Source organism: Brachyistius frenatus, unplaced genomic scaffold (genome assembly GCF_029030835.1).
Source record: "Brachyistius frenatus isolate BFR_SWC_R1_liver_20210118 unplaced genomic scaffold, ASM2903083v1 Contig_456, whole genome shotgun sequence".
Classification (NCBI taxonomy): Eukaryota; Metazoa; Chordata; class Actinopteri; family Embiotocidae; genus Brachyistius; species Brachyistius frenatus.
In genome coordinates, this window is record NW_027211055.1 from 28,106 (window position 1) to 51,415 (window position 23,310).

A 23,310-nucleotide genomic window follows, 5' to 3' on the forward strand; every position below is an offset into this window, starting at 1 on the left:
GATGCACCTATGTTTGGTTTTTTTTGCCATCTCTAACATTATTGTTTGACTCCCTCTCGACCAGGAAAATGTATGCAGCCATCACGCTTTTCGTCTTCATGTGCTTGACTGCCACCATCAGTGCAGATCACCATCACCCTTGTCGTAAGAATTTCCGTCACTGTTATTCCTTTTCGGTGTTTGACTTTGAGTTGTCCATTTGTCAGGTATCTTTCAGGATTGCGACATTTCATTTTTGGAGTCAGTACAGTCAACAATTAGCTTAAAATGCATCTAATGTTTAAAATGTATTCAGCATTATATGAGGCCTCTCTAACTGACACTGTTATCTTTCAGATTCACCCAACATGACAGGAGTCATGAGTGTGGTGAGTATTTTTTATTCTTTTAAATTTGTCATTTAAGATCAGTTCTTCTTCTGATCCTTTTGTAGCATTTCAAAACCCAACATTAAACCCTTTCTCTTTTTCTCTCTGACTGAAAAAAACTCAGTTGTCCCTAAAGGGTGAAGTGAAAGCAGTTGGTGCATTCACTTATGACTCAATGGGCAAGAAATTACGGTTCAAATCAAACGAGAGCCACCCCATGAACACTTCCCATGGTTTGGATGTGCTGATGTTTTTTGAAGAAGTAAGTGATGTCATACTTACAAACAAATTTTAAAAAGTCATTTGAAGCTCCTCTGCGCATTGACGTGAATCTGTCTTCATCCGACAGGGGAAATTCTACGAGATTGACACCAAAAACAAGACCTGTGAGAAAAAAACATTGCACTGCCCGATGCACCCTCTGGATATCCCTGATGACGCCAAGTTTTGGTCCACGATAAACTCTGGGAGTGCATCCATTGAAGGGGAGGGATTAAAACTCAACGTCTGGGGAGGCTCAATGCCGGACAAAAAAGGTCAGAGATGCTTTAAAAAAAAAACACACACACAAGAAAATGTGTCTATTTGTGACAAAGGTGTATAATAGTGGTTACATTTATTATAAATGTTATATTTTTCAGGCCACTACTCCATGTCTGTAACCATGGGATGTTTGCCTGTGAGCACCTTCTACTTCACCGAGTCCAACTCATTCCTTTTCACGTTAGTGATTTTGTTTTTTGTCAATGCTTTTCACACACACTTTTGATAGTATCACAGGCTATAATGTGTCTCCGTGTGATTTCTTTTCTCACAGCATCATGGAAGTGGAAACCGAGATCAAGGATCCTGAGCTCCTCGTGCTGCCGTCCTATTGTGTGGGACAGCCTGTGGAGGAGACACCTGAAGGGACCGTAAACAGCTTCCTCAATGAGTTCATGTAGATGAGGCCTCGCCAGAAGCGAATCAAACCCCTATCCGAGCACGGCCCTCCAGAGCTTTAGACTTTTCTCTCCTTTTCAATGTGTGAGTTTCTTCATGTGACACTGCACTGCATCACATCTGTTTCCATCACATCTGCCACTACCCTGTGAAGATAAGGCTTCCAATGGTTCATACTGTATACATACATTTTCATTTAAAAGGAAAAGACACGACACGAATGATAGATTTAGTCATAATTACTAACAGTTGATGGCTTTTCAAGTTGGTATCGCTTACAAAACCTGTAAGATATGATTAATGGAACAATAAAATGTCAAAGCTGATGAAGGTGTGAAGTGTTTCATTTTGAACGGAGTTTGTGGACATTTTGGAGAAGGTTTTGCAGAAAACCACCTTAGATTTACCCACTAAAGGAGGCCCAGGGCCAACAACCTATCAGTTAAGCCTAAAGCTGATAATCCAGTCCTTTTACAGTATGTAGATTTTGTGTACTCATCTTATAAAATGTAAACAGCACACAACACTACATTTGGCCCAATACAGTAATACAGTACTCCTATGCTGGAAAACAGCACAGTGCAGTACCAGCTAAACAGTTTTTAAGAACTGAGGGAGTCCTTCAAAGCCTGACATCAGTGTTATAATCAGTATCATCTTTATTTAAATCAGTATATTTTAATTAGTAGCAACTAATATACAACTACATATATGGAAATCAGTTTGGGATGTGTTGTATAATCACTGCAGCATCAGATCTGGCATTATAGCATGCGAACACTTCCAGTAGGAAGAGCTCAGCAACCAAAATGCGCCAATAAAAAGCAAAAAATAAAAAAATAATTTTGTGATCACTTTATGTGGAGATATACTGGTACTAACAGTAATAGTAAAACCTTTTATTATATACTGTTGATTGTGGTGTAACGTGAACTCCATGTAATTAATTCTGCTGCTTACGAATAAATACCATCAATTGTGTATCTACTGTGTGTCTACTCCCATGTAGTGGAGGAAAGAATATAGATATAGATATATCATTTTTCATCCAATAAGAAGCAGCTTTGAGGCCAAAGGGTGTCCAAAAAGTGACAAAATAATAAAACAGAACATTTTAAATGAGCTTTCATTAATCTGTTTGGTTTACTCAATGGTTTCACTTAGCATGCAGTGAACTGCTAATCTGTGTAGTTTCAGTAGCAGCTCCCAAGTAATTACTAAAGCCATTTGTCCATCCTAATCAAACAAGCATTTAGAAATGCATTACTAAACCAGCCACGTCTTTAAGATGTTAGTTGGTCTATTTTATATGATCATATTAGGTCTAATTACAATAATAATTATTTTAAGTAACTTTTGTTTCTTAGTTTTTGTTGTGATCATTTATTCACCAATATTTCATAGAAGTACAGAGAGCGGATAAAACATGAAGGGAACTTTGTTTTAGCGTTAATCCAGATGAAAACTTCAACATGACTGATTCGCCTCAGTCATGAAAGAAAGGCTGATCATGTGGAAATGTATAAAGAGAATTCGTATGGGACAACCTGAAGTTATAGCTCTCCGTGTGGTTCTTCATCACCTGTTTATTGTACAGTAAATTGAAGTGAACACCCCCCCCACACACACACACACACACACACACACACACAATGAACCAATACCCTTAGGATCTAAAAGCTGCCTTAACATGCTGGTGACTGTCAGTCATGCTGTGACCACAGCAGAGCCCTCAGTGGACAGACAGGATATGCCTCCTCTGACCTGCAGTTCACGGTGCCGCCGACAGGTGGTGTGTGTGTGCGCTGCATGCACAACAACGAAAATACACACTGTACCTTGCTATATTAGCCACATAAGAGCTCCTTAACGTCAGCGAGCAAATAAACTATTATTTTTTTGAGATTTGGGAAAATGACAGTTTGTGCAGGGAATTGACGAAAGCACCCCCCCCCCCCTCGTGTGTGTGTAAAGTCCGCAACGTTTGGATTATTTGGTTTCGGTCCGCCTTTGAATTAAAACGAGGTAAGTTTTTTTTTAAAATGGCGGATAGCTAACGTTAACCTCCTGGGAGTTTTGTCATTGATGCTGCTTTACTTGGTCACCTGTTAAGACACCACGACGTTAGTGTCACCGGGAGCCGACTGCGCAAGAAACACGACTTATATTCGGCGGAATATCTTAAAAAAAAAATCAACCCGTGTTGACCAGCTGCAGCCGAAGCGTCCAGGCGGTGCTAACCTAAAGCTAGCGGGCCTAAAGCTAACGAAGCCAGCAACCGGTGTGACGCTGAAAATGTGTCGAAGTACTGAAGTGAATCAAGTAAATCCTGACGTCCACAAGCTCGGGACGAACACATCTTCATCTGTCCTGAAGAGGGGCTTTAAAAGAGGCTGAGCAAGATGTTAGCGGTGATATCTGGGCGGCTCGGCCGTCGTCGTGAAGAGATGAGGAACCAGCAGCCTCCCAAACATCTGTCCGGAGGTCGGAAGTAAAAACACCTGCAGCTGTTGTTGTTGTTGTGATCGACTTCTTTTAGTTTACAAGAAACTAAATCACGATTTACTGCCACGGATACTTGTGGAAATGTGACGTTTACTTGTCCGAGAGAGGAACTCGCGGTTTTTTTTTTTTTTTTTTTTAATCGAGGCGCTCAAACTCACGGTTAGTTCCCATGTATGGTCCTCGGAGTCCGTCTGTCACAACAACAACAACAACAACAACCATGTCGTGTTTGACGGTGCATTTTCAAGTCCGTGATTGCCACCGACGGTGTGCGTCTGTTCTCCCCACGTCTACGCAGGTTCTTCTTTTTCTTTGAAAACATTTGTTGTGAAGTTTAGGTTACTGATTAAAAAAAAAAAAAAAAAAAAGTCATGAAGCACGGACATCCGCAAACTTCAAGTTAGTCGTCTAATTGAATGACATAAGCTTTTCCAAAGTCCTGATTATATCAGGTTCACATCAACGTCCCATCGTGACATTAGGAATAAGTTATTCTATTATAAATAAACTTTGAACATTATGTGTATTTCCCATTTACTGGTGTCATAATTAAACTATTATTCAACCATACAAATGCCTCATAGATAGTAAGTGTGCTATTTATTCACGGTGGGCCCAGGAAATAATGTCTGCAGCTGGTTTGTGTCATTCGGCTCTGCTCAGCTGTACATTTCCTGTTGGTTCTTCAGGAACCTTTCTGCTCTGTCAGACAGCCACATGGCAAACAGCCAGTTTTGCCTTTTGAAAACCACCTCCCCGTTTTGCCCTGCACAATTTGTGTTCAACTTTGGGTCAATTCAGTAGGGAAGGCTTAAGACATATAACCTCCCTGTTGAGTGTGGCAGCCGAGTTCAACGCTGACACAATATCACCCTTCTGATATTCCCCAGTCTTTATGTGGAATTTACTCTTTTAATGGAAGAAAGAAAAAAAAAAAAAGTGTGATTTTTACTTTATGAGTTTTCACCACCCATTTGACAATCCTCCCACAGTGCTCTCCCAGTCCTCCTAATAGAAAAATGTGCTTCATTAATATTTGCAGTGCCACTGTACAGAATCTGTACTACTACTACTACTACTTCATTTTAGGCTCCTGCCACTTCCTCCTTCCTCCAACACTTACTTGTGTAAGAGTTGTCACTTGTGATCAATGCCAAACAACTCCAAAATGATTGCTTAATTTCTCTGAGCAGCAAGCAGTAAACCACCTGTTTGATTAACGGTGATATGAAAAATATGATTTTTATATCATACAAAAGCATGAAAATTCTCATCTATGTGATGCATTAACCAGCTAATCATTGGTATTTTTTACAGTGAATGACAAACTGTTATTCAGCTGTCAAAAGGGACGTTAATCATCATATAATGTTCATCAACTAACTGTTTGAACTACTTCAGCATTAGGCAGTAGTATACCATGGAAAGCTAAAATTGTGTGATTCACTGCATGACCAAAATGGTCTCATGGTTTCACGTTTATTTCAAAGCAGTTTGTGTGTTCTCGGTCTGCGAAACTGTAAAATGGTGAGTGGAAGTGAGTCAGCCAGCGCCTGAGGAAAGCCCCTCAGTAAGCTTGGTTGTTGAGGATGGCTCAGAAGAAATATATGCAAAAAAGAAGTGTGTTTCTGATTATCATCTTCAATTACTAACAGTTGATATTAATCAAATAATTGTTTTCTCTACAGTTACAGAAAATAGAAAAAAAAAAAATTAAATCTAATTTTCTATGACCCCAGGATCACATCTTCATTATTTAAAACAGGAAAAACCGACTAATCTTCACATTTGATAAGCTGGAACCAATAAATGTGCAGCATTTTTGTTTGATAATTGACAAACAAACACACACAGACATCAAAATTGCCTCATAAATTTCCTGTCTATATGCATTTCACACAGCTGACAGCTTTGTAATAGCAGGAAAAGCACAGGCGTCACTGAGAGCAGTAACAACAGCTGTTTCTGTATTCAAATGTGTCTAGTGAGCCAAGGCAGTGTGACGGAGCCTGCATGCACAATACCAGGAAACAACTGGAATTCAGCCATCCTGAATTTTATTATTTGCACTTCAGTTATTTGTTTTAGCTTTGCAAATGATTTTTATTAACTCTGAAATGCACACGTAATGTCTGTTTGGCTTAAAGAATAATCATACATTTAGAAATACTGAAACAGTTAAGCTAGCAGCAATCTGACGATGCTAACAAGTTTATTTTACAGTTGATGAGCAATTTCCCAAGTTTGTACGGAGAGGAATCAGTCACTTTAATCTGCAATGTTTCCCGAGCAGCCAGACTGCTGATGTGCAACAACTGGGACCCACCTCCTAGTTGTTTGTAGATTGTTCAGCGATTTCTTGTGTTCACACATATAGCTGTGCTTTGCACCGCTACGTTGTTAGTGTTGAGGTTACATTGGATGACTCATCAAAAAAAACACATTCTTTTTGTTTTCGGTCATGACATTAGTTGTTTAGGTCATTATTATCATGGCATATTGACAGGTTTCATGTCACAGAGATGTTTGATTGGGATACCAGGCTGGTCCATCTCAATTTACGCCTTCTATTAATAAATGATCTGTATCTGGCTACGTTTTTTGTAGATAATGATATCCAGTCCATGGGGGGGTTTGCATTTACGCCTGCTAAATATATTGTTACCACAATTGTGTCCGCAGTTTAGTTTGGTGGGTTTAGCTGACCTGCCAACAAACATAGCGCATCCTAGGGAAGCAATGCTGGCTGTCAGGCTCCTTTTTTTTTTTTCTACTGCTGAGCAAACATTTTTATGGCTACCTGTTGCTTGTCAGGTGTACTTGAGTTAGTAAGAAGAGGCAGATTTCTTTTCTTCAGAGGTTTCCCTGTATGGACTGCATTTACACCTGTGTGAGATCTGATCAAACCGCTGATCTGACTGCTTTATGATCTCAATGTGTTCTGGATGCATTCACACCATGAATGAACATGTGTTTTCCCTCATCTAGATAAGTTAAGCGGATGTAGATCGCCAGCTGAAAAGTGAAAATAGTGTGTTGGGGCCTGGTGTGCTCTTTTTGACTTGAGAAACATGTTCTCTTTGTCTCCTTCCTGCACAGGGAGGATTCAACATGAGCCCTTACAAGATTGCTATTGCATGTACTGTGGTAGTTCTTGAGAAATTGCGGTCAGTGCAGTCATTCATCAATAAACGTGCCTGATTTGTTTGATCTGATTTTTCAGGTGTTGCTGAAGAGATACGTCCTTACTTGGATTCAGGAGCAGTAGAAGCACCTCCTCCAGCAGATCCAGAAAATGTTAAAGAAATGATAGCAGCGCAGGATTTGCACACTGAGTTTCAGTTTCCTCAGTAAGTAGAAATTTATTATAGAATTAAACACAACTTTGAATGTTTCCTTCATGTTTGTATTTATGCACACTCATGGCATCCCTGTGACACAGTTGTTAAGTTTGACTGCTGTTTTGTGGTTGTAATGACTTTCTTTGTTGTGCACAGAGAGGCAGAATCTCTGTCTTCAGATACTGACCTTGAGGATCCTGATGGCAAAAATGCAAAGACTGGAAAGGGAATGGTAAGTTGTCCCTTGCACCTTACACAGCATGCTTTCCCATTACATCGCATGGCTAACACACAGGAAAAACAGTGTGATATGGTGCAGAAGCTGTGTTTGATTAGAACAGTAAGTTAATGCTGCATCACTATCTGTGATGCGGTTTAGTTCCACACTGTGACAGATTTTCAATTTCCAGTAACCCGATAAGGTTCTCAGTTTAGACACATTTAATACGTGCGCACTGTGCTCCATGTTAAAACACAATAACACTTTAATCTTCCATTGAACATCTTTCTTCCCAACAGGCAGCCAGGAAAGGGAAGAAGGCGCTCGGAGACAAGGCCAAAGGTGGGGGAGCAGGGAGGGGGGCTGATCTCGGCTGGGTGAATGGCCATCATCAGAACGGGATGGAGAATATGACCCTGTTTGAGGTGGTTAAAATGGGGAAGAGTGCCACACAGGTGTGTACCCAGGAGTATGTTTTGATTTGTGCTTTCTTCTCATGTTTCATGTTCATAGTTCTGAGAAGATTTAGACCTGTGTGGTATCTGTGGGTCACATGTTTTTGGACATGGAGTGATGAACTCATGATGAGCAGTGGTTTTATGACAGCATGATCATCTCTACCATGTGTTGTTTTTAGATTTGAGAGTTTAAGGTATGAAAATATTATGTTGTAAAATGTTGCGGCTGTGTTTTATTTTCGAGTCTGTTGTGGATGACTGGATCGAGGCATACAAACATGACAGGGACATGGCTCTCCTGGACTTAATCAACTTCTTCATTCAGTGCTCCGGCTGTAGAGGTAAGCTATCTGACATGATGTGTGCAAATAGGTCGCAGGCTGGATGCCTGCAAGCAAATTAATATGCTGAATTTTGCCGCAATTTTGTGATTCTTCACATAGGTGCTGTGAGTGGAGAGATGTTCAGACAAATGCAGAACTCTGAAATCATCCGGAAGATGACAGAGGAGTTTGATGAGGTGATGCAGGCTATTTTTTATTATTATTATTATTAATTTACATAAACCATTTCAAAATAATGGAAGAATCTAATTATACATCTATGTAGTTACCAGATACCAGCATGAGAGATGCTTTTTAATCAGACAAACGTAAAGGGAAAGTAACAGTATGACCCATATTTAATACTCCTAGACTGAATTGGCTTATCTCTCTGCTATCTTCAAACAGGACAGCGGTGACTATCCATTAACTGTCTCAGGTCCACAGTGGAAGAAATTCAGGATAAGCTTCTGCGACTTCATTGCGGTTCTGGTGCGACAGTGCCAGTACAGCATCATTTACGACGAGTACATGATGGACACGATCATCTCACTGCTCACTGGCCTGTCTGACTCACAGGTCAGGGCATTTAGACACACAAGCACACTAGCAGGTCAGTTTTAATGTGCACTCTGGTATTGTGCATTTCTTCTACATGTCTCCATGCAGTCACTGTCTGGAAGCTGTTGTTCCTGCAGGCATGTATTTAAACTTTGTGTTCTTTGGCAGCCATGAAGTTGATGACTGCTTTGGTGAACGTTGCTCTGAACCTGAGCATCAATATGGACAACACCCAGAGACAGTATGAGGCAGAGAGGAACAAGGTCATAGCAAAAAGGGCCAATGACAGGTTGGAGCTCCTGTTACAGAAGCGTAAAGAGGTGAGTGTTTTATAGTACATTTTGTATACTTGCTTATTATTCTTTCTCTAAATTGATTAATCTTTATATGTATTTAAATGCACTATGCATTATCTTGGTGGATGCCAAACAGATCTAAATATTAACTGGACCTCATGCAAGAATCTCACCAAAAAACAGATTTGGCATGTTTAAGAGATTAAGGAGGATTTGTGGCCTTTGTAAATTTTTACATACGATGCCCAAATGAACTGAAATAAAACACAAGACAGTATTTTTTTACCATATCATTACCATGGCCTTCTTATTTGTGTATTTCAGCACATTCACAGATTAGTAACTGTTGTGAGAAAAGTCTCCCACTCTGACAGCTGCCTCTGGGTCTTTATGCAGTCAGTGTAACATCACCTCCTGCAGGCTAGAATATTTTCTCAGTGGCTGTCACTTCCCCTTGAATGCCCGCCATATTAGTCACGGACCACTTTGTTGTAGAAAGACACTATTATCATTCTCTTTTTATTTCTAGCAGTGCATCGCTGCTCTGGTGGCGCAGTGTTAGCATCTGTACCGTTACTATTTTGTAACAACTATAATGACACTGGTAGCTTTGGTTTCACTCGACTCTTTGGTTACATTTTTGTGAAGGAGAGCGTTTCCATAAATGGAGCAGAACATGCTGCTTTAAATGGACACTTGAGAAGTGTCAATTATACTAATGATTAAATCTGACAAGGCACCTCATGAAGAGGTGCACACCTCAGGCTGAAATTAGTGAAGTTTTCCAGGTTATGAGGCTTCGGTGAGCCTGACTCAGAACATTTGTGTGAACAAGCTGTTTAGAAAAAAGTAGAAGAGGTTTAAGAGAAAAACACAAAACTGTTCTTGCATGAGGCCCATCATCTGTGTACAAGCCAAGATAAGGCTGGTCATTTTCTATATTTTTCCTAATGTCAGCATAACGCATGAAAAGCCCCGAATCAACCAATAATTAATGCTACATTGCCTATGGAGCAGTACTCTATTTTTGTCCCAAACTATTAAAATCATCATAATGAACATAGACTCATAGATACATTTTATTTTGAACCATTCCAACACAAATCTTCTGTCTCTGTCAGTGCTCACTAGTACACCAAATGCATATCAATCCATTTGTTTTGTTTTAGGAAACTACTGTATATATATATATCATATTGTATAGTATTTATGGTCCATTTTATTTTTTAAAGATGAACTTCTTCAGAAGGAACTACTGGTCATGGGGCTCATCGACACATGGTTGACTGAAATTTTCTTTGAAGATTTGCTGACACTAAGAAAAGTACAGAATAAGGCCAGTTGTCCCCATTAGCGTTGCCAGTAGGGCTTTCCCTTAAAAAAAACTCTTCAAAGTCGCTCTTGCAGTTTGAGTGGGAAAGAATATGGGAATTTTGTTTTGGCTGTTTCTTTGCAAATACTTTAAAAAGTGTCTCTTTGTGTTTATTTTTCAGCTACAAGAAAATCAAGATGAAATTGAAAACATGATGAACGCCATTTTCAAAGGAGTGTTTGTTCACAGATATCGGTATGTGAATCCTTCATTGACCTCCACACTGTTCAGTGTGTTGACTGTAGGATTTCACTGAGGGGCCTGTAATCTACACTGGAGTCTTAGCAAGAAGCAGAGACCGTTCAGTGTTCATTTATGGCATTTTGGCACCCCCTAGTGTAAAACTAATGTCAACACCAATGTGAGTCCATAGGATTTTCGTTTGAACAGTTTTGTTTACACATGTATTTTAGGATCATGAATTGAATCAGTTCTCTCGTGTTTGCCAGTGATGCCATCGCTGAAATCCGAGCTATTTGTATTGAGGAGATCGGAGTGTGGATGAAGCTGTACAGTGACGCCTTCCTCAATGACAGTTACTTGAAGTATGTTGGCTGGACGATGCATGACAAGGTGAGCAAACAGAAAAAAATGTGTGTTGTGTATGAAGAAATTAAAATCTGACTTTGATGGGTTTCTGAGAGCCCCTTATAATTAGAAGGAGTTGTCATTAGATTCAGGATAGGTATGATATACAAACATAAGCCTCGATTAATTTGATATATATTTATATTTTACTACCTCTGTTTTATTTTGTCAGTTGTTCTTTTTTAACCTTTGCTACTGTAGCACAACAATTTCCCCTCGTGGGATCAACAAAGTATATTTATCTATCTATACAAAACGCAGTAGACAGAAAAAAAAAAAAACTTAACCCAGGTGTATTTGGTGAGAGTGTTTCAACGTACTTAGCAGGTAGGTTTCTTCAAGCATCACGGAGACCTTAACCACAGGTCCTCTGTGGATTCATATTGTCTCACTGGTTTTTGTCGGGCTCCTACTATCTGCTGCAGAACTCCTTGTTCTTCTAGTCTCCTAAGATAGTTGATATAAGACTATGTTTGGGGTCATAGCGGCCATGCCGCTGAAATTGGGACCGACCAAAAGCATCCCTGATGGGTATTAAATGAAAAATACTTCTCAGCATTTTGGAGACCAAAATTCAGACAGAATCCCAGCTCCATTAGCAGAAATGCAGTCCTACACTTGCAAGAATGATCACCTTGTGTCTTGCTACTGTGCTCATTCTTGCCATGGTGTAATATTTTTAGATAAAACTGTGACTTCTTTGCAACCTCATCTTTTTAGTATGGCTGTCCCTCACCCAGTTTTACTCCGCTTACATAGCTATTCCAGTTCACTGCATACAAATATCTCACTTGAATATTTCACTCTATAGATAGGATTTTTTTTCTGACATGAACATACGAATGCAGAAGATATAAAACAACTGATTAAGACATCGCCTTAACAAGTTTTGAGTTCTGGCATTTAAATGCAGTAAATGTTTTATGTAATTTCACTGTGACAGCAAGGTGAGGTGCGGCTGAAGTGCCTGACTGCCCTGCAAAGCTTGTACTACACCAGAGAGCTCAGCGTTCGGCTGGAGCTCTTCACAAGTCGCTTTAAGGTAAGCCAGCAGTGGCATCACTTATTTACCAATTACACGCTTCTTTTTTTTATCATTACGCAGTTGTGAATGCACAGGATTTTCACTTGTTCCCTTTTTACATGCAGATTATTATTATACATTACTCCCACAACTGATGTTATGAAGATCATATGTGAAACACATTCGCTCTCTCTGACAGGACCGCATCGTTTCTATGACCCTTGATAAGGAATATGATGTTGCAGTGCAAGCTATTAAACTTCTGACACTTGTCTTACAGTGAGTAACCTCCATTCCTCTTGAACACATTATGCATTTAAAACGTTTTACAAAGCCATATCATGTGATTCTTAAAAGTCTCATAATGTATAAATTCAGATTTTAGAAAATCATTGAGAAATTTATTTAACAAACTATTAGTAATAAGCCTAATTCTGACTTCTCTTTTATCAGTGACGAAGTCATTAAACTGGCCTGTATCACAAAGACTATGCATTTCATTCAACAGGAGTAGCGATGAGGTTCTGACAGCAGAGGACTGTGAGAGTGTTTACCATCTGGTTTACTCAGCACATCGACCCATCGCTGTTTCAGCAGGAGAATTTCTGTTCAAGAAGTAAGTGTTTCATTACAGGTTTAAAATTTCAGTTCAATTTAAACAGACTTTGATTTACACGAGTCTGGTTGGGGTTGAGTTCCAACCAGTCCAATCCAAGCAGTCCAACATTTATGGGAAGTTCAAAGAGAATGTAAGAATTAAAGTAATATTTCACCTCTACTGACTTGACTTCGCTCACACTCTGTAGGCTTTAAAGCTAGACCTGAAATGTTTTTAGCTTTGTGGCGAATAGCAGCTGAAGTCAGTCCTGAGCTCACAACAGTTACATTAGAGTGCAGTAGTGACTCTAGAAAAATTAAAGTAATATGTTTGCGTAAGATATTAAACAAATTAGATGAATTAAAGTAGATACAAGTGATAATATGCATATAGTGGGTGTTATGTATATACATATTGTACCTGTACTTATGTAATGGAGACTAATGGGGCAGTCCTCAGAAATAAAAAAAAATCTTGTAATGTGTGACACCCCATGTATGTCCCACCTTGTAGCTCTCCCAAACATTTTTTCCACCTGTGTTCACTGCTTATTTTTTACAACATCTTTTATGTGTTAATTAAAGGCTCTTCAGCCATCGAGGTCCAGAGGAGGAGGGATTACCCAGGAGGGGCAGGCAGAGCCTCAACGGCAGTCTTATCAAGACCACTGTCTTCTTCTTCTTGGAGAGTGAGGTGACCAGGCCTTTGTATTAATCCTATGCTTATTTTGAAGTTATTTAATCTTTCATTTAATGTTAAATTTATTTTGTTTTTATGATTATTTTTAGATGTGGCTGACAGTGAATAAACATTTCCTTACAATTTATGTAATCAAATTATTTTCATACTAGCTGAGAAATCTGCCTTGTTTACCAGACGTCTGTTTTATTCAGATGCATTTCATGTTTAATGTCTTCCAGCTCCATGAACATGGAGCCTACTTGGTGGATAGCTTGTGGGAATGTGGGTCAGAGCTGCTCAAAGACTGGGAGACTATGATCAGCTTGTTGCTGGATGAGCCTATGTCAGGAGAGGAGGGTAAGGGACCATTGTCTCTGACAGTTGCTGGCTGAGAAGTGTTGGGAAAAGCAATCTCTTTGCAAAGATGTCATTTTATTTGTCCTACTTTTTGTCTCTGATTTGTACTTCATTGTCGTGACATCACCATTAACTTTCTCTGTGGTTTGCAGCTCTCACTGACCGTCAGGAGACAGCTTTAGTGGAGATCATGCTCTGTGCCATTCGACAGGCGTGTGAATGCCAACCTCCTATAGGGAGAGGCACAGGGAAGAAGGTGAGTGTCAGGTTGTCATAGAGAGGGTTAACTTTGTTTCTTGAATGATGTCCTGTTGTTAATGTAGTTGAGGTTTTGTGCATGAAAAAGGTCCTGACTGCAAAGGACAAGAAAACACAGCTGGATGATCGGACGCGGGTCACAGAGATGTTTGCTGTTGCGTTGCCTCTTTTACTGGCAAAGGTGAATACTTGTTTTTATCCCTGCAACCTTCTCACAGTTGATTTGTATAATTTGACATGTTTGATTCCTAACCTTTCAATCCAACCCTCTCTTGTCTTGTCATAGTACTGTGTTGATATTGATAAGGTGACCAATTTTCTACTAATACCAAAGTACTTTGATCTCGACATCTACACAACTGGCCGGTTAGAAAAGGTTAGTCACGTTTTTAAACTTTTTTTTTTATACAAAGTTACATTTAAACTTTACATTATATGCAGTACCAGTGGAACAATACTATGTGTTTTCATTTAGCATTTGGATGCTTTGATGCGACAAATCTGGGAGGTGGTGGATAAGCACACAGACACTGAGGTCCTGGAGGCCTGCTCCACCACCTACCACCACCTCTGCAACGAGGAGTTCAGCATCTTCAACCGCGTGGACATCGCCCGCTCCCAGCTTATCGACGAGCTCGTAGACAAGCTCAATCGACTCCTGGAGGACTTCCTGCAAGAGGTGAGTGCTGTAAGATGTTTCTCTGTGTGCACTGTGTTAAAGCATGTTTACAGGTGATGAGGCAAGAGCGACTGTTCGGATTTCAAAGGTTTGATCTCTTTGTTTGTCAGGGTGAAGAACCAGATGAGGATGACGCCTACCAGGTTCTATCTACACTAAAGAAGATCAGCGCTTTCCACAAGTAAAGCAATTCACAAGTTTGTGCATATGACTGACAGAGAAATATTTAGTCAGTTTGAGTTATATTGACCTGGCATTTAAGTTATACATTTCAGTTTCAATAATGGCCTTTTAATGAATGCATATTTGCATATTATAATTTTCATTTGATCTTTTCTCTGCTTAAAGTGCACACGACCTCTTAAAGTGGGATCTCTTCACAAGCAACTACAGGCTTCTCAACACAGGTCTGCAGAATGGGGATATGCCTGAACAGGTATTACAGTCACAACAGTGGAATCTTCTCTGAATTTGTCAGTAACATCCCCAAAAATCTTAACTAACACTGTAGTAAAGTGGTGTGTTTGCATTCACATTCAGTGAAGCGAGCGGGAAGTTATCCAGGTTGCAGGATTTAATTGTGAAATATAACTGGAAAAATCTTAACTGTGTTTGTGGATACCTGGTTTTTAATCATTTTTTTAATCATTTTTTTACAAGAATTGTCTTGACACGACAAAAATCGCAAACAGAAAGTAACAAAGCAGAAAGGAGAGATAATAACATGAAGCAACACTTTCTTGCACTTACAAAAAAATCTTATTTGAAGCCTGAAATAATCGCTGAGCATTTGACTCTTTGTAAAATTCAGACCTATTTGTGTTATGAGGATGACTTGTGGTCTGTTTGTCTCTCCACACACATAAAACTCAGGAAGCGTCATCTTCTGTCACTCCTACAGTTACAATAAGCAAGACAAACTTTCCAAATAAAGTCGGACCTGTAAACATACTTGGGTCCATGCTGAGACACTGACTGTGTTGAATACTGTGGCTCATCCGATCTGCTTGATCTTCTTCCCCTCAGATTGTGATTCATGCGATGCAGTGCACACATTACATCATCCTATGGCATCTGGCGAAGGTTTCAGATGGCACTTCATTAAAGGTACTGATCATAAACCATATTGAGATGTTTTTTCCCCATTACTGGGACCACTCAACCATTGTTTTTTAGAGAAGCAGAGAACAGCTATGCTACAGTTATTTTTTTTTATAGTGCTGTTATATTGAGATCAGCAGTTAATTATTTACTTATCTTGAGAAAACAAGCTTTTGTATCAAGATAACCAACCTGTTATAACAAGAAAACAAAGGGTAATTTCCTCTGCCATGCCAGCAGAGATGGCCTCTTGACAACTGCAGCAACTGGTTTAAAGTCAAAATGTCAGATTAAGGAGCATCCATTACTGATAAACGCATCAGACTGTTCTTCAGTTGAGGTTGAGCACAGGCAGAAATTGTTTTGTCTTTTTGTTTGAGATAACATTCAAATCAGTGCTTGACATGTATGGAGAAGACTAATAACATTACTCATAACATTTATTTTGAAGGCTGAAGTCAAGTGTGAACAAGAAAGTTTTCTCGAGAAAACAACTAATTTCTTATTTCCCATGTACTCCTCACAAAAGCTCTTGAGAAATCTGCCTTTTGTTTTCTTGATATTATGAAATAATTAGTTAATGATCTCGATATAATAGCATTAAAGAAAAATAGTTGTAAACATGACAGTTCTTGGCTTCTGTAGATTTTACATGAATACAGATGTGTCAAAACCTGAATGATGCAAACTGTCAACCATTTTAATTTGAAAGGATTGTACTTTCTTTACTTAAAGATCTGTCTAACTGAAAAAAAACCATTTCTTTTAGGGTGACATGGTGACTTTAAGAAAGCAAATGAGAGCTTTCTGCTTAATGTGTCAGCGTTACATAAACACCATCAACACAGCAGTCAAAGAGCAGGTGGGATCATGATGATTCCGATTTTTCTTTTATTAATACGTTGTCTTTCTTCACTATTTTCATAAAGGATGAAGTTTTGTGTGTTTTTCCCACCAGGCCTTCACCATACTGTGTGATCTGCTACTGATCTTCAGTCACCAAATTATGTCTTCAGGCCGGGAACAGCTGGAGTCTCTGGTCTATATGCCAGATTCCTCTTTGCAGGCAGAGCTGCTCAACTTCATCCTGGATCAAGTTTTCATCGATCAGGATGACGACAACAACAGCACAGGTTAGAGTCAGTGGCACAGTGTTGTGTTAACCCACTGCACTTCAGTTTAAAGGTGGAAGCCAGGGACTCATGATTCATTACTTTTTTGTGTTTTTCAGATGGACAGCAAGATGATGAAGCAAATAAAATAGAGGCTTTGCACAAACGAAGAAACCTTCTCGCTGCCTATTGTAAATTAATCGTTTACAATGTTGTGGAAATGGACACAGGGGCAGATGTATTTAAACAGTACATGAGGGTAGGTTTCATTTCTTTTAGTATTTATAAAGAATTGCTCTGGTCCTGATCTTTTTATTTAACAGAATTTCTTCTCTTTCTCCTCAGTATTACAATGATTATGGAGATATCATCAAGGAAACGATGAGTAAAACAAGACAAATCGACAAAACACAATGTGCACAGACGCTCGTATTGAGTCTCCAAAGGGTAAGATTCTTGTCTCTCTAATCTGTGAAAAGACAACATAAATGCATTTTAATCTATGAGGGACCCTATAAGAAAAGATTGATCAAACTGTACCTTTATGCTGCATAATCAGATACAAATATAGGAGGCTACAGCTTACAACTCAAATATGTTTGTTTTCTTTTGCAGTTATTCAATGAGATGCTGTCTGAACTTGGCTTTAATTTTGACCGCTCATCATCAGCCTTCTGTGGCATAAAAGAGCTCGCCCGACGCTTCTCATTGACTTTTGGTTTGGATCAGATGAAGACCAGGGAAGCGATTGCCATGTTGCATAAGTAAGTAATTGTCCTGAATGTTTTTACATCTTCGGATGCAACTCAGCTCCTAATGAGCAAACCTTTCTAATTTTTATTTCCCATGTTTTTCTCTCAGGAATGGAATTGAGTTTGCTTTTAAAGAGCCCAGTCCCCAAGGAGAAGGGAGTCCACCTCTTAATCTAGCATTTTTGGATATCCTCAGCGAGTTCTCGAGCAAACTAATCCGACAAGACAAGAGGACAGTGTAAGTTTGAGGCACAATGTGGAGTGCAAGCATGGACCTGATGAGGAACTCCGAAAAGGCTCTAACACTGACTGTCGTTCTGACTCCTACAGTCACACGTACTTGGAGCGGTTCATGACCTTTCAGATGGCCTTACAGAGAGAGGACTGCTGGCTGCCCCTCATCTCGTACAGGAACTCACTGCAGGCTGGAGGGGACGATGACACCATGTCTGTCATCAGTGGGATCAGCAGCCGAGGGTCCAGCGTCAGGAGTAAGAAGTCCAAACCAGCCACTGCTAGCAAAAGAAAACTGCCTGAAGGTGAGCAATTCTCACATCATACTTGTGTAGACCAGGATTTACTTTGTGGTCATATTTTAAGTGACAAACTGATAATTGCACACCATGAATGATGAGGCCGTTTGTTTGATGTATTTTTGTGCCCTCTCGCCTCGATTCAAACAAGTTAAATCTGCTGAAGATGTGTTAGCAGTTGGCACATACACAGTCACAAATTTTGAAATGTCTGGGTTTTTGCCATTTAAATAATTACACATGCGCACTTCATCAGTGTTTCAGTCACTAGATGACGTGCAGTAGATTCTCCAGGGAACCTCCTCTACAAACTCCCTTGGGTTAATCATCCCCTGTCACATTAATAATAAATCACACAGCGCACACGTTGTTCTGGGCACTGCATGCATTCAGTAAAATTCAGAGAGCATAATGAATTATTTCCTCTAGCAGAGGAGAACAGCTGCAGCAGTAGTGATTCGGTCTGGATGAACCGTGAACAGAATGCGCAGACGCCGGTGATGATACACTCGCCCCACCTCACCTCCACCGTGCTGAGGGATCCAAAGAAGATGAGGCCAGAGGACAGCTACACAGCCACATTCACCATGCCAGCAGAGCAGCAGCCGCATCAGCCAGTGCCTCCACAGCAACAGCCAAACCACCAACACCCGGCAGCCATGGATTACAAGTACAAAAGCATTTCTACATTACCTTACCTTGTTTTAATATCTGCATATGTAGCCATTGTTTACATTATATAGTGATACTTATGTTAAACTACAGGCATTGTGAAGTGGTTTTCTGTCCCATAGTACCCAGGTTACTTGGATGCTGACACAGAGGCAACAAGCTGAAGCCCGTCAGCAGCAGGAGCGGGTTAGCATGCACTATGCCAAGATGAGGAACCACATGCAGCAAGCAATGTAAGATGGCACTTGTCTTTAGACTACATTGATATCATTTATTGACAGAACATTCAGCCATTAGACAGCAGGCGAAAAATCCCAATCTACTGACAAATTCGTTTTGTGCGCTCCACAGTCGTCGAGGCTCTGGACTCATGGAGGATGATGAGGAGCCAATAGTGGAGGATGTGATGATGTCATCAGATGACCGCTTGGAGGACATCAATGAGGGCATGGATTTTGACACAATGGACATTGATTTGGTAATTTAAGAGGTGTTAATCTAAATTGTGTGTAAATAGCCTTTATGTCTTACATTTTTATTTCAGTTTGTAGTGCATTCGTCTGACTGAACTGTTACTTTTCAGCCGGCATCAAAGAATCGCAGAGAAAGAACCGAACTGAAGCCGGACTACTTTGATCCATCTTCCATCATGGATGATTCGGTAAGGATAGTCCACTTCTTATAATACCTTTTTCTTGTTTCCTTCTTTATATATAGATTGTCATATGCTGTACACTGTATATGTTACATGTGTACAGAGGCTGTGGTTGACCATGATGGCTCATAATTTTTCAGTTTTCAGTTTTTAATGATCTAGACTATCTTAACAATAATTAGGAATGCATGTTGTCCATACAGTCAGATATCATGTTGCATGAATACGCCACTAAAGGTCAATCTGTTGAGTATCACTTACTTCCTGTGGGCTTGAAAGGTGGCTCTGAAATGTCAGTAGCCTTCTCCATCTTGAAGGACAGCAGCGATTTACAGCTTTTACATTTGATTCCCACCCCACCCTTTTTGGAAAAAAAAAAGTATCCGCATGTCCATAATATCACCCAAATACTTTCCACACACTTGCAAACACACAAAACTTAAGTACATGTTGTACTGTAAAAGCAGTTTGTTTTTTACAAAATATAAATCATAGTTGATACTGACTCACATTGCTCCATGTCCAAACAATAAATCGGTTTTTTTCATATTTATAAGATTATTAATTTCTTACTGTTTTTTGTATTTCTTTAGGTTCTCAATGTTTCAATGTTTTAATATGAATTGAAAAAGGACAATTTGTCATCAAAATCCCTGGAAGATGAAAGGACTGTTCTCTGTGAAAATCAGAATGGAGTGAAATGGACTACTACAATGGCGTGTAAGATACCAATGTTTGCCTCTTCATCACTTTGTTAAAACTTAGAGGGAGAGCTTGAGCTTGAATTTGAATTTTATTCTGATATTTTTACACGCTGGGCTTTTGTCACACCGCGAGAGAAGTGTGTTTGTGTTGTTTTTTGTTTGTTTTGTTCAGTTGCCCTCAAACCAACTTGGTGTGAGCTTCCACAGAGCTGGATCTGTTGCAGTCGACACGTGAAGCTGTCTGGGCCGATAAAAGTGCCAGTTACAGACATTGCGTGGCAGTTGTATGGTGGTGGAACAATAACAGGCCGAAATTCAAAATGAATAATACATACTGTACCTTTAAACTTTTTTCATTCAACAGACAAAACATATGTCTGATGTAAATACATAGTGGCCAATAGACAGGAGGGGTGAACACAGTTTCACAAACATCAGAGGACAGATTATATATGCTACCTTTGTGATGCCTGTAGTGACCAGTTGTCAAACACTATAGTTACACTGCACTTTGTCAAAGAGGTGTTAATGCAACTCAATGGTAACTTTACAGCCATACTTCTAGAAATGATACCAGACTCAAATCAGCGCCTCTCTGATGCACTCTAAACAGACATTGGACATCAGCAGGTGTTATAAAGGAAGGATATGTTACATGGCTTCTACATTAAGTTGTAAACTGATCTAAACTATAGATTCTGGCATGGCATGTAGCCATATATCGGAAAATATACACAGTAAAGTATAATGTGAACCAGCGTGTCATACTGTTTAAAGGCCCTGCCACAAATTATATACAGCATTCTCAGATTTCTTTGTGATGGTATTTTTTAGAAATATGTGTTCTGCTTTTATACCTTATAGATGACTTTGATTTATAGATATTTTGTAATGACAATCAAATGTAAATGAATGGTTTCTAATCATGTTATTTCATGTAGATACTGAAATAATCCTTTTTAATGAAAATCATATGTTACTATAGATACGGCCATCTGTTTGTATTTTCTTTTCATCTTTCTATAACGAACATAAAAGTAATGCATTGCTCTAATGAAGTAATTTGACAAATTGATGGCTGCATCTAAAGTTATTTTTTAATATCCGGAGCATTCATAATGTCATGTATAAAATCTTGACTCAACCTTAAACATGTACTCTCTCCTATATCTTATTTAGTATGAGTATTATTTCCCACTCTGTACTTATCTAATAATATATAATAACACAGACATGCCATGAATGCAATTTTTATTAGAAAGGATTTGGAAAATGGTTTGAAAAGATGTTTGTTGTTTGTTTTTTCCAGTTGCAGGTTTGCAGAAGATTCCCCCCCCCCCCCAAAAAAAAAGCCAATTTCTTTGGTTTACCACTGTTGCATATATAAGAGTTAGAGAAATATTGAGAGTTACAAAGTTTCAGAATACTTTAGTCAACTATGATAGTATGAGAATTGTATATTATACAATTACAAATGTGTAATATTTTGGTGAATTGGTGCTCATTTTATATCTGCAGTTTCTTTTGTGTGAAATTTTAGGGAACGGTTCAAGAAAAATAATCTAAGACTTTAACCTACTAATTTGCAAGTATACATAGAGTACATTGTTTTGTTTGTTTTTCAGTGCATTGTTGAGATATTTTTTTCCTCTGTGTATTGGCCTGGTTGGCAGATTCTTAGTTTTATGGAAGTGTGCATTCAATTTTGTAGCTAGAGACAAATCCCTAATTCCCCTCAGAATGTCACTGTAAACTGCAGAAACAGATCCCGTGGTCTTAAACATTACCACGTACAGTACATACTAACTATTCATGTTAGGCAAATGAGAGAAATACATCTTAGCTTTGCCTATACATTTACATTGATCATTTCATATGGGATCTTTTCTGTTTTGCATTGAACTGCTGAAAATGTGCATATATCTGTACGTTTATACATATTTAAATATTTGCATATATTAAATTTGTGTTTTTATTCTATTTACAAAGTGCCCATTGCATCCTTTAATATTTGTATTTACGTCTGGAGATGTAACATGAACAGAATAAATCCTCTACAACTGTGTGATGATTTTAATAAGATGGCTGTCGATACACACTTAGAAATTAGATGATTGGAAAAAAAAAAAAGTACACCGTCCTCTTTTCAGTTTAGACTTAAAATGTTCAATGTTTTAATATAGTATTTTCTGCGTTCCCTGAGCTGGTGCAGCGGGTCCGGCCATCAGTTTGGTCCTTTACTTTGCATTTTGAAAATGGAGCTACTTATTTGTGTACTTATAAATTGTTGCACGATTTACCTTAAATAATATATTGTGTAAGAGGGGCTTTTTGTTGTATATATATATATATATATATATGTTATATATACATGTATATGTATATATATATATGTATATATATATATATATGTACATGTATATATATACAACATATATATATACTGTACTGTATATACTGTATATACTGTGTATTTTATATTAATATTTTATATTGTTTAGGTTAGGTAGTTACTTTATTAATCCCAGAGGGGAAATTTTTTTCGCTACAGCAGCATACAGAAGTAACAAGATAATAATAGAACAATAGAAAGCAATAAAATAGCAGTAAAATTATAAAATATAAAATGTACAGTATATACAGTACAGTGTATACAGTACAGTATATATCTCTATATATTATATACAAACAACCAAAAAAACACAGTCAACAGTATTATTTTGCCAGAGGTAAATACTGCTATTTTATTGCTTTTCTATTATTCTATTATTATCTTATTGCTTCCTGTATGCTGCTGTAGCGAAAAAAAATTCCCCTCGGGGATTAATAAAGTAAACCACCTAACCTAACCTTAAAATAAATAAATAAATAAATAAAAAATAGTTCTCCGTATTTGGTAGACATTGTACAAGCAAACAGAAGTGCCAAAAAAAAAAAAAAAAAAAAAAAAAAGCACAATATATAATTTCAGGTAAATCGCGCACAAATAAGCAGCTCCATTTTCACAAATGCAAAAGTAAAAGCACCAAACTTGACGGCTGCACCGGCGACACGACACGACTCGGTGGGGAGGAGGAGGAGGAGGAGGAGGGAGGAGGAGGAGGAACACGGAGGTCCCGTATGAAGACATCCTCCTCCGACAGACCTCCGCGTCCCACGATGCAGCAGTGAGCTAGCGGCGGCGGCTAACCAGCACATTTGACCCCGTGT

At 38.8% G+C, this 23,310-nt stretch overlaps 2 protein-coding genes across 5 annotated transcripts; both read left to right on the plus strand.

The window, feature by feature from the left end:
• Positions 1–1,636, plus strand: epd (ependymin). The gene is made up of 6 exons (XM_069687367.1): positions 1–144; positions 337–368; positions 493–630; positions 718–904; positions 1,010–1,091; positions 1,186–1,636. The coding sequence occupies exons 1-6, from the start codon at positions 69–71 to the stop codon at positions 1,310–1,312; spliced, it is 642 nt and encodes a 213-aa protein (XP_069543468.1). The 5' UTR covers positions 1–68; the 3' UTR covers positions 1,313–1,636.
• A 1,490-nt stretch (positions 1,637–3,126) lies between these two features.
• Positions 3,127–22,165, plus strand: LOC138614129 (cohesin subunit SA-2-like). Of its 4 annotated transcripts, none has more exons than XM_069687359.1 (34): positions 3,127–3,335; positions 7,039–7,165; positions 7,313–7,388; positions 7,676–7,831; positions 8,079–8,175; positions 8,278–8,354; positions 8,566–8,770; positions 8,887–9,038; positions 10,508–10,581; positions 10,836–10,959; positions 11,918–12,016; positions 12,198–12,277; positions 12,507–12,614; positions 13,181–13,289; positions 13,517–13,634; positions 13,787–13,890; positions 13,981–14,073; positions 14,179–14,268; positions 14,368–14,571; positions 14,682–14,752; positions 14,920–15,007; positions 15,598–15,678; positions 16,442–16,534; positions 16,631–16,805; positions 16,904–17,043; positions 17,130–17,231; positions 17,400–17,548; positions 17,646–17,774; positions 17,867–18,075; positions 18,499–18,739; positions 18,864–18,974; positions 19,093–19,219; positions 19,325–19,402; positions 19,990–22,165. In XM_069687359.1, the coding sequence occupies exons 2-34, from the start codon at positions 7,122–7,124 to the stop codon at positions 20,011–20,013; spliced, it is 3,828 nt and encodes a 1,275-aa protein (XP_069543460.1). In that variant the 5' UTR covers positions 3,127–3,335; positions 7,039–7,121; the 3' UTR covers positions 20,014–22,165. The 4 variants fall into 4 exon arrangements, with proteins under 4 accessions (XP_069543460.1, XP_069543458.1, XP_069543459.1 ...); XM_069687357.1 differs by lacking the exon at positions 3,127–3,335 and adding an exon at positions 3,354–3,794; XM_069687358.1 differs by lacking the exon at positions 3,127–3,335 and adding an exon at positions 3,354–3,794 and having other exon boundaries at positions 18,502–18,739.
• The last annotated feature ends 1,145 nt before the right edge of the window (positions 22,166–23,310 follow it).

Excerpts from the sequence above, each read along its gene's own strand:
- epd (XM_069687367.1), top strand. The coding sequence starts at position 69 with ATGTATGCAGCCATCACGCTTTTCGTCTTCATGTGCTTGACTGCCACC. Across the intron at positions 369-492 it reads TGACAGGAGTCATGAGTGTG|TTGTCCCTAAAGGGTGAAGT; the intron begins GTGAGTATTTTT and ends AAAAAAACTCAG. Across the intron at positions 905-1,009 it reads CTCAATGCCGGACAAAAAAG|GCCACTACTCCATGTCTGTA; the intron begins GTCAGAGATGCT and ends TATATTTTTCAG.
- LOC138614129 (XM_069687357.1), top strand. The coding sequence starts at position 3,713 with ATGTTAGCGGTGATATCTGGGCGGCTCGGCCGTCGTCGTGAAGAGATG. Across the intron at positions 12,615-13,180 it reads GGAGAATTTCTGTTCAAGAA|GCTCTTCAGCCATCGAGGTC; the intron begins GTAAGTGTTTCA and ends TGTTAATTAAAG. Across the intron at positions 18,975-19,092 it reads AACCACATGCAGCAAGCAAT|TCGTCGAGGCTCTGGACTCA; the intron begins GTAAGATGGCAC and ends TGCGCTCCACAG.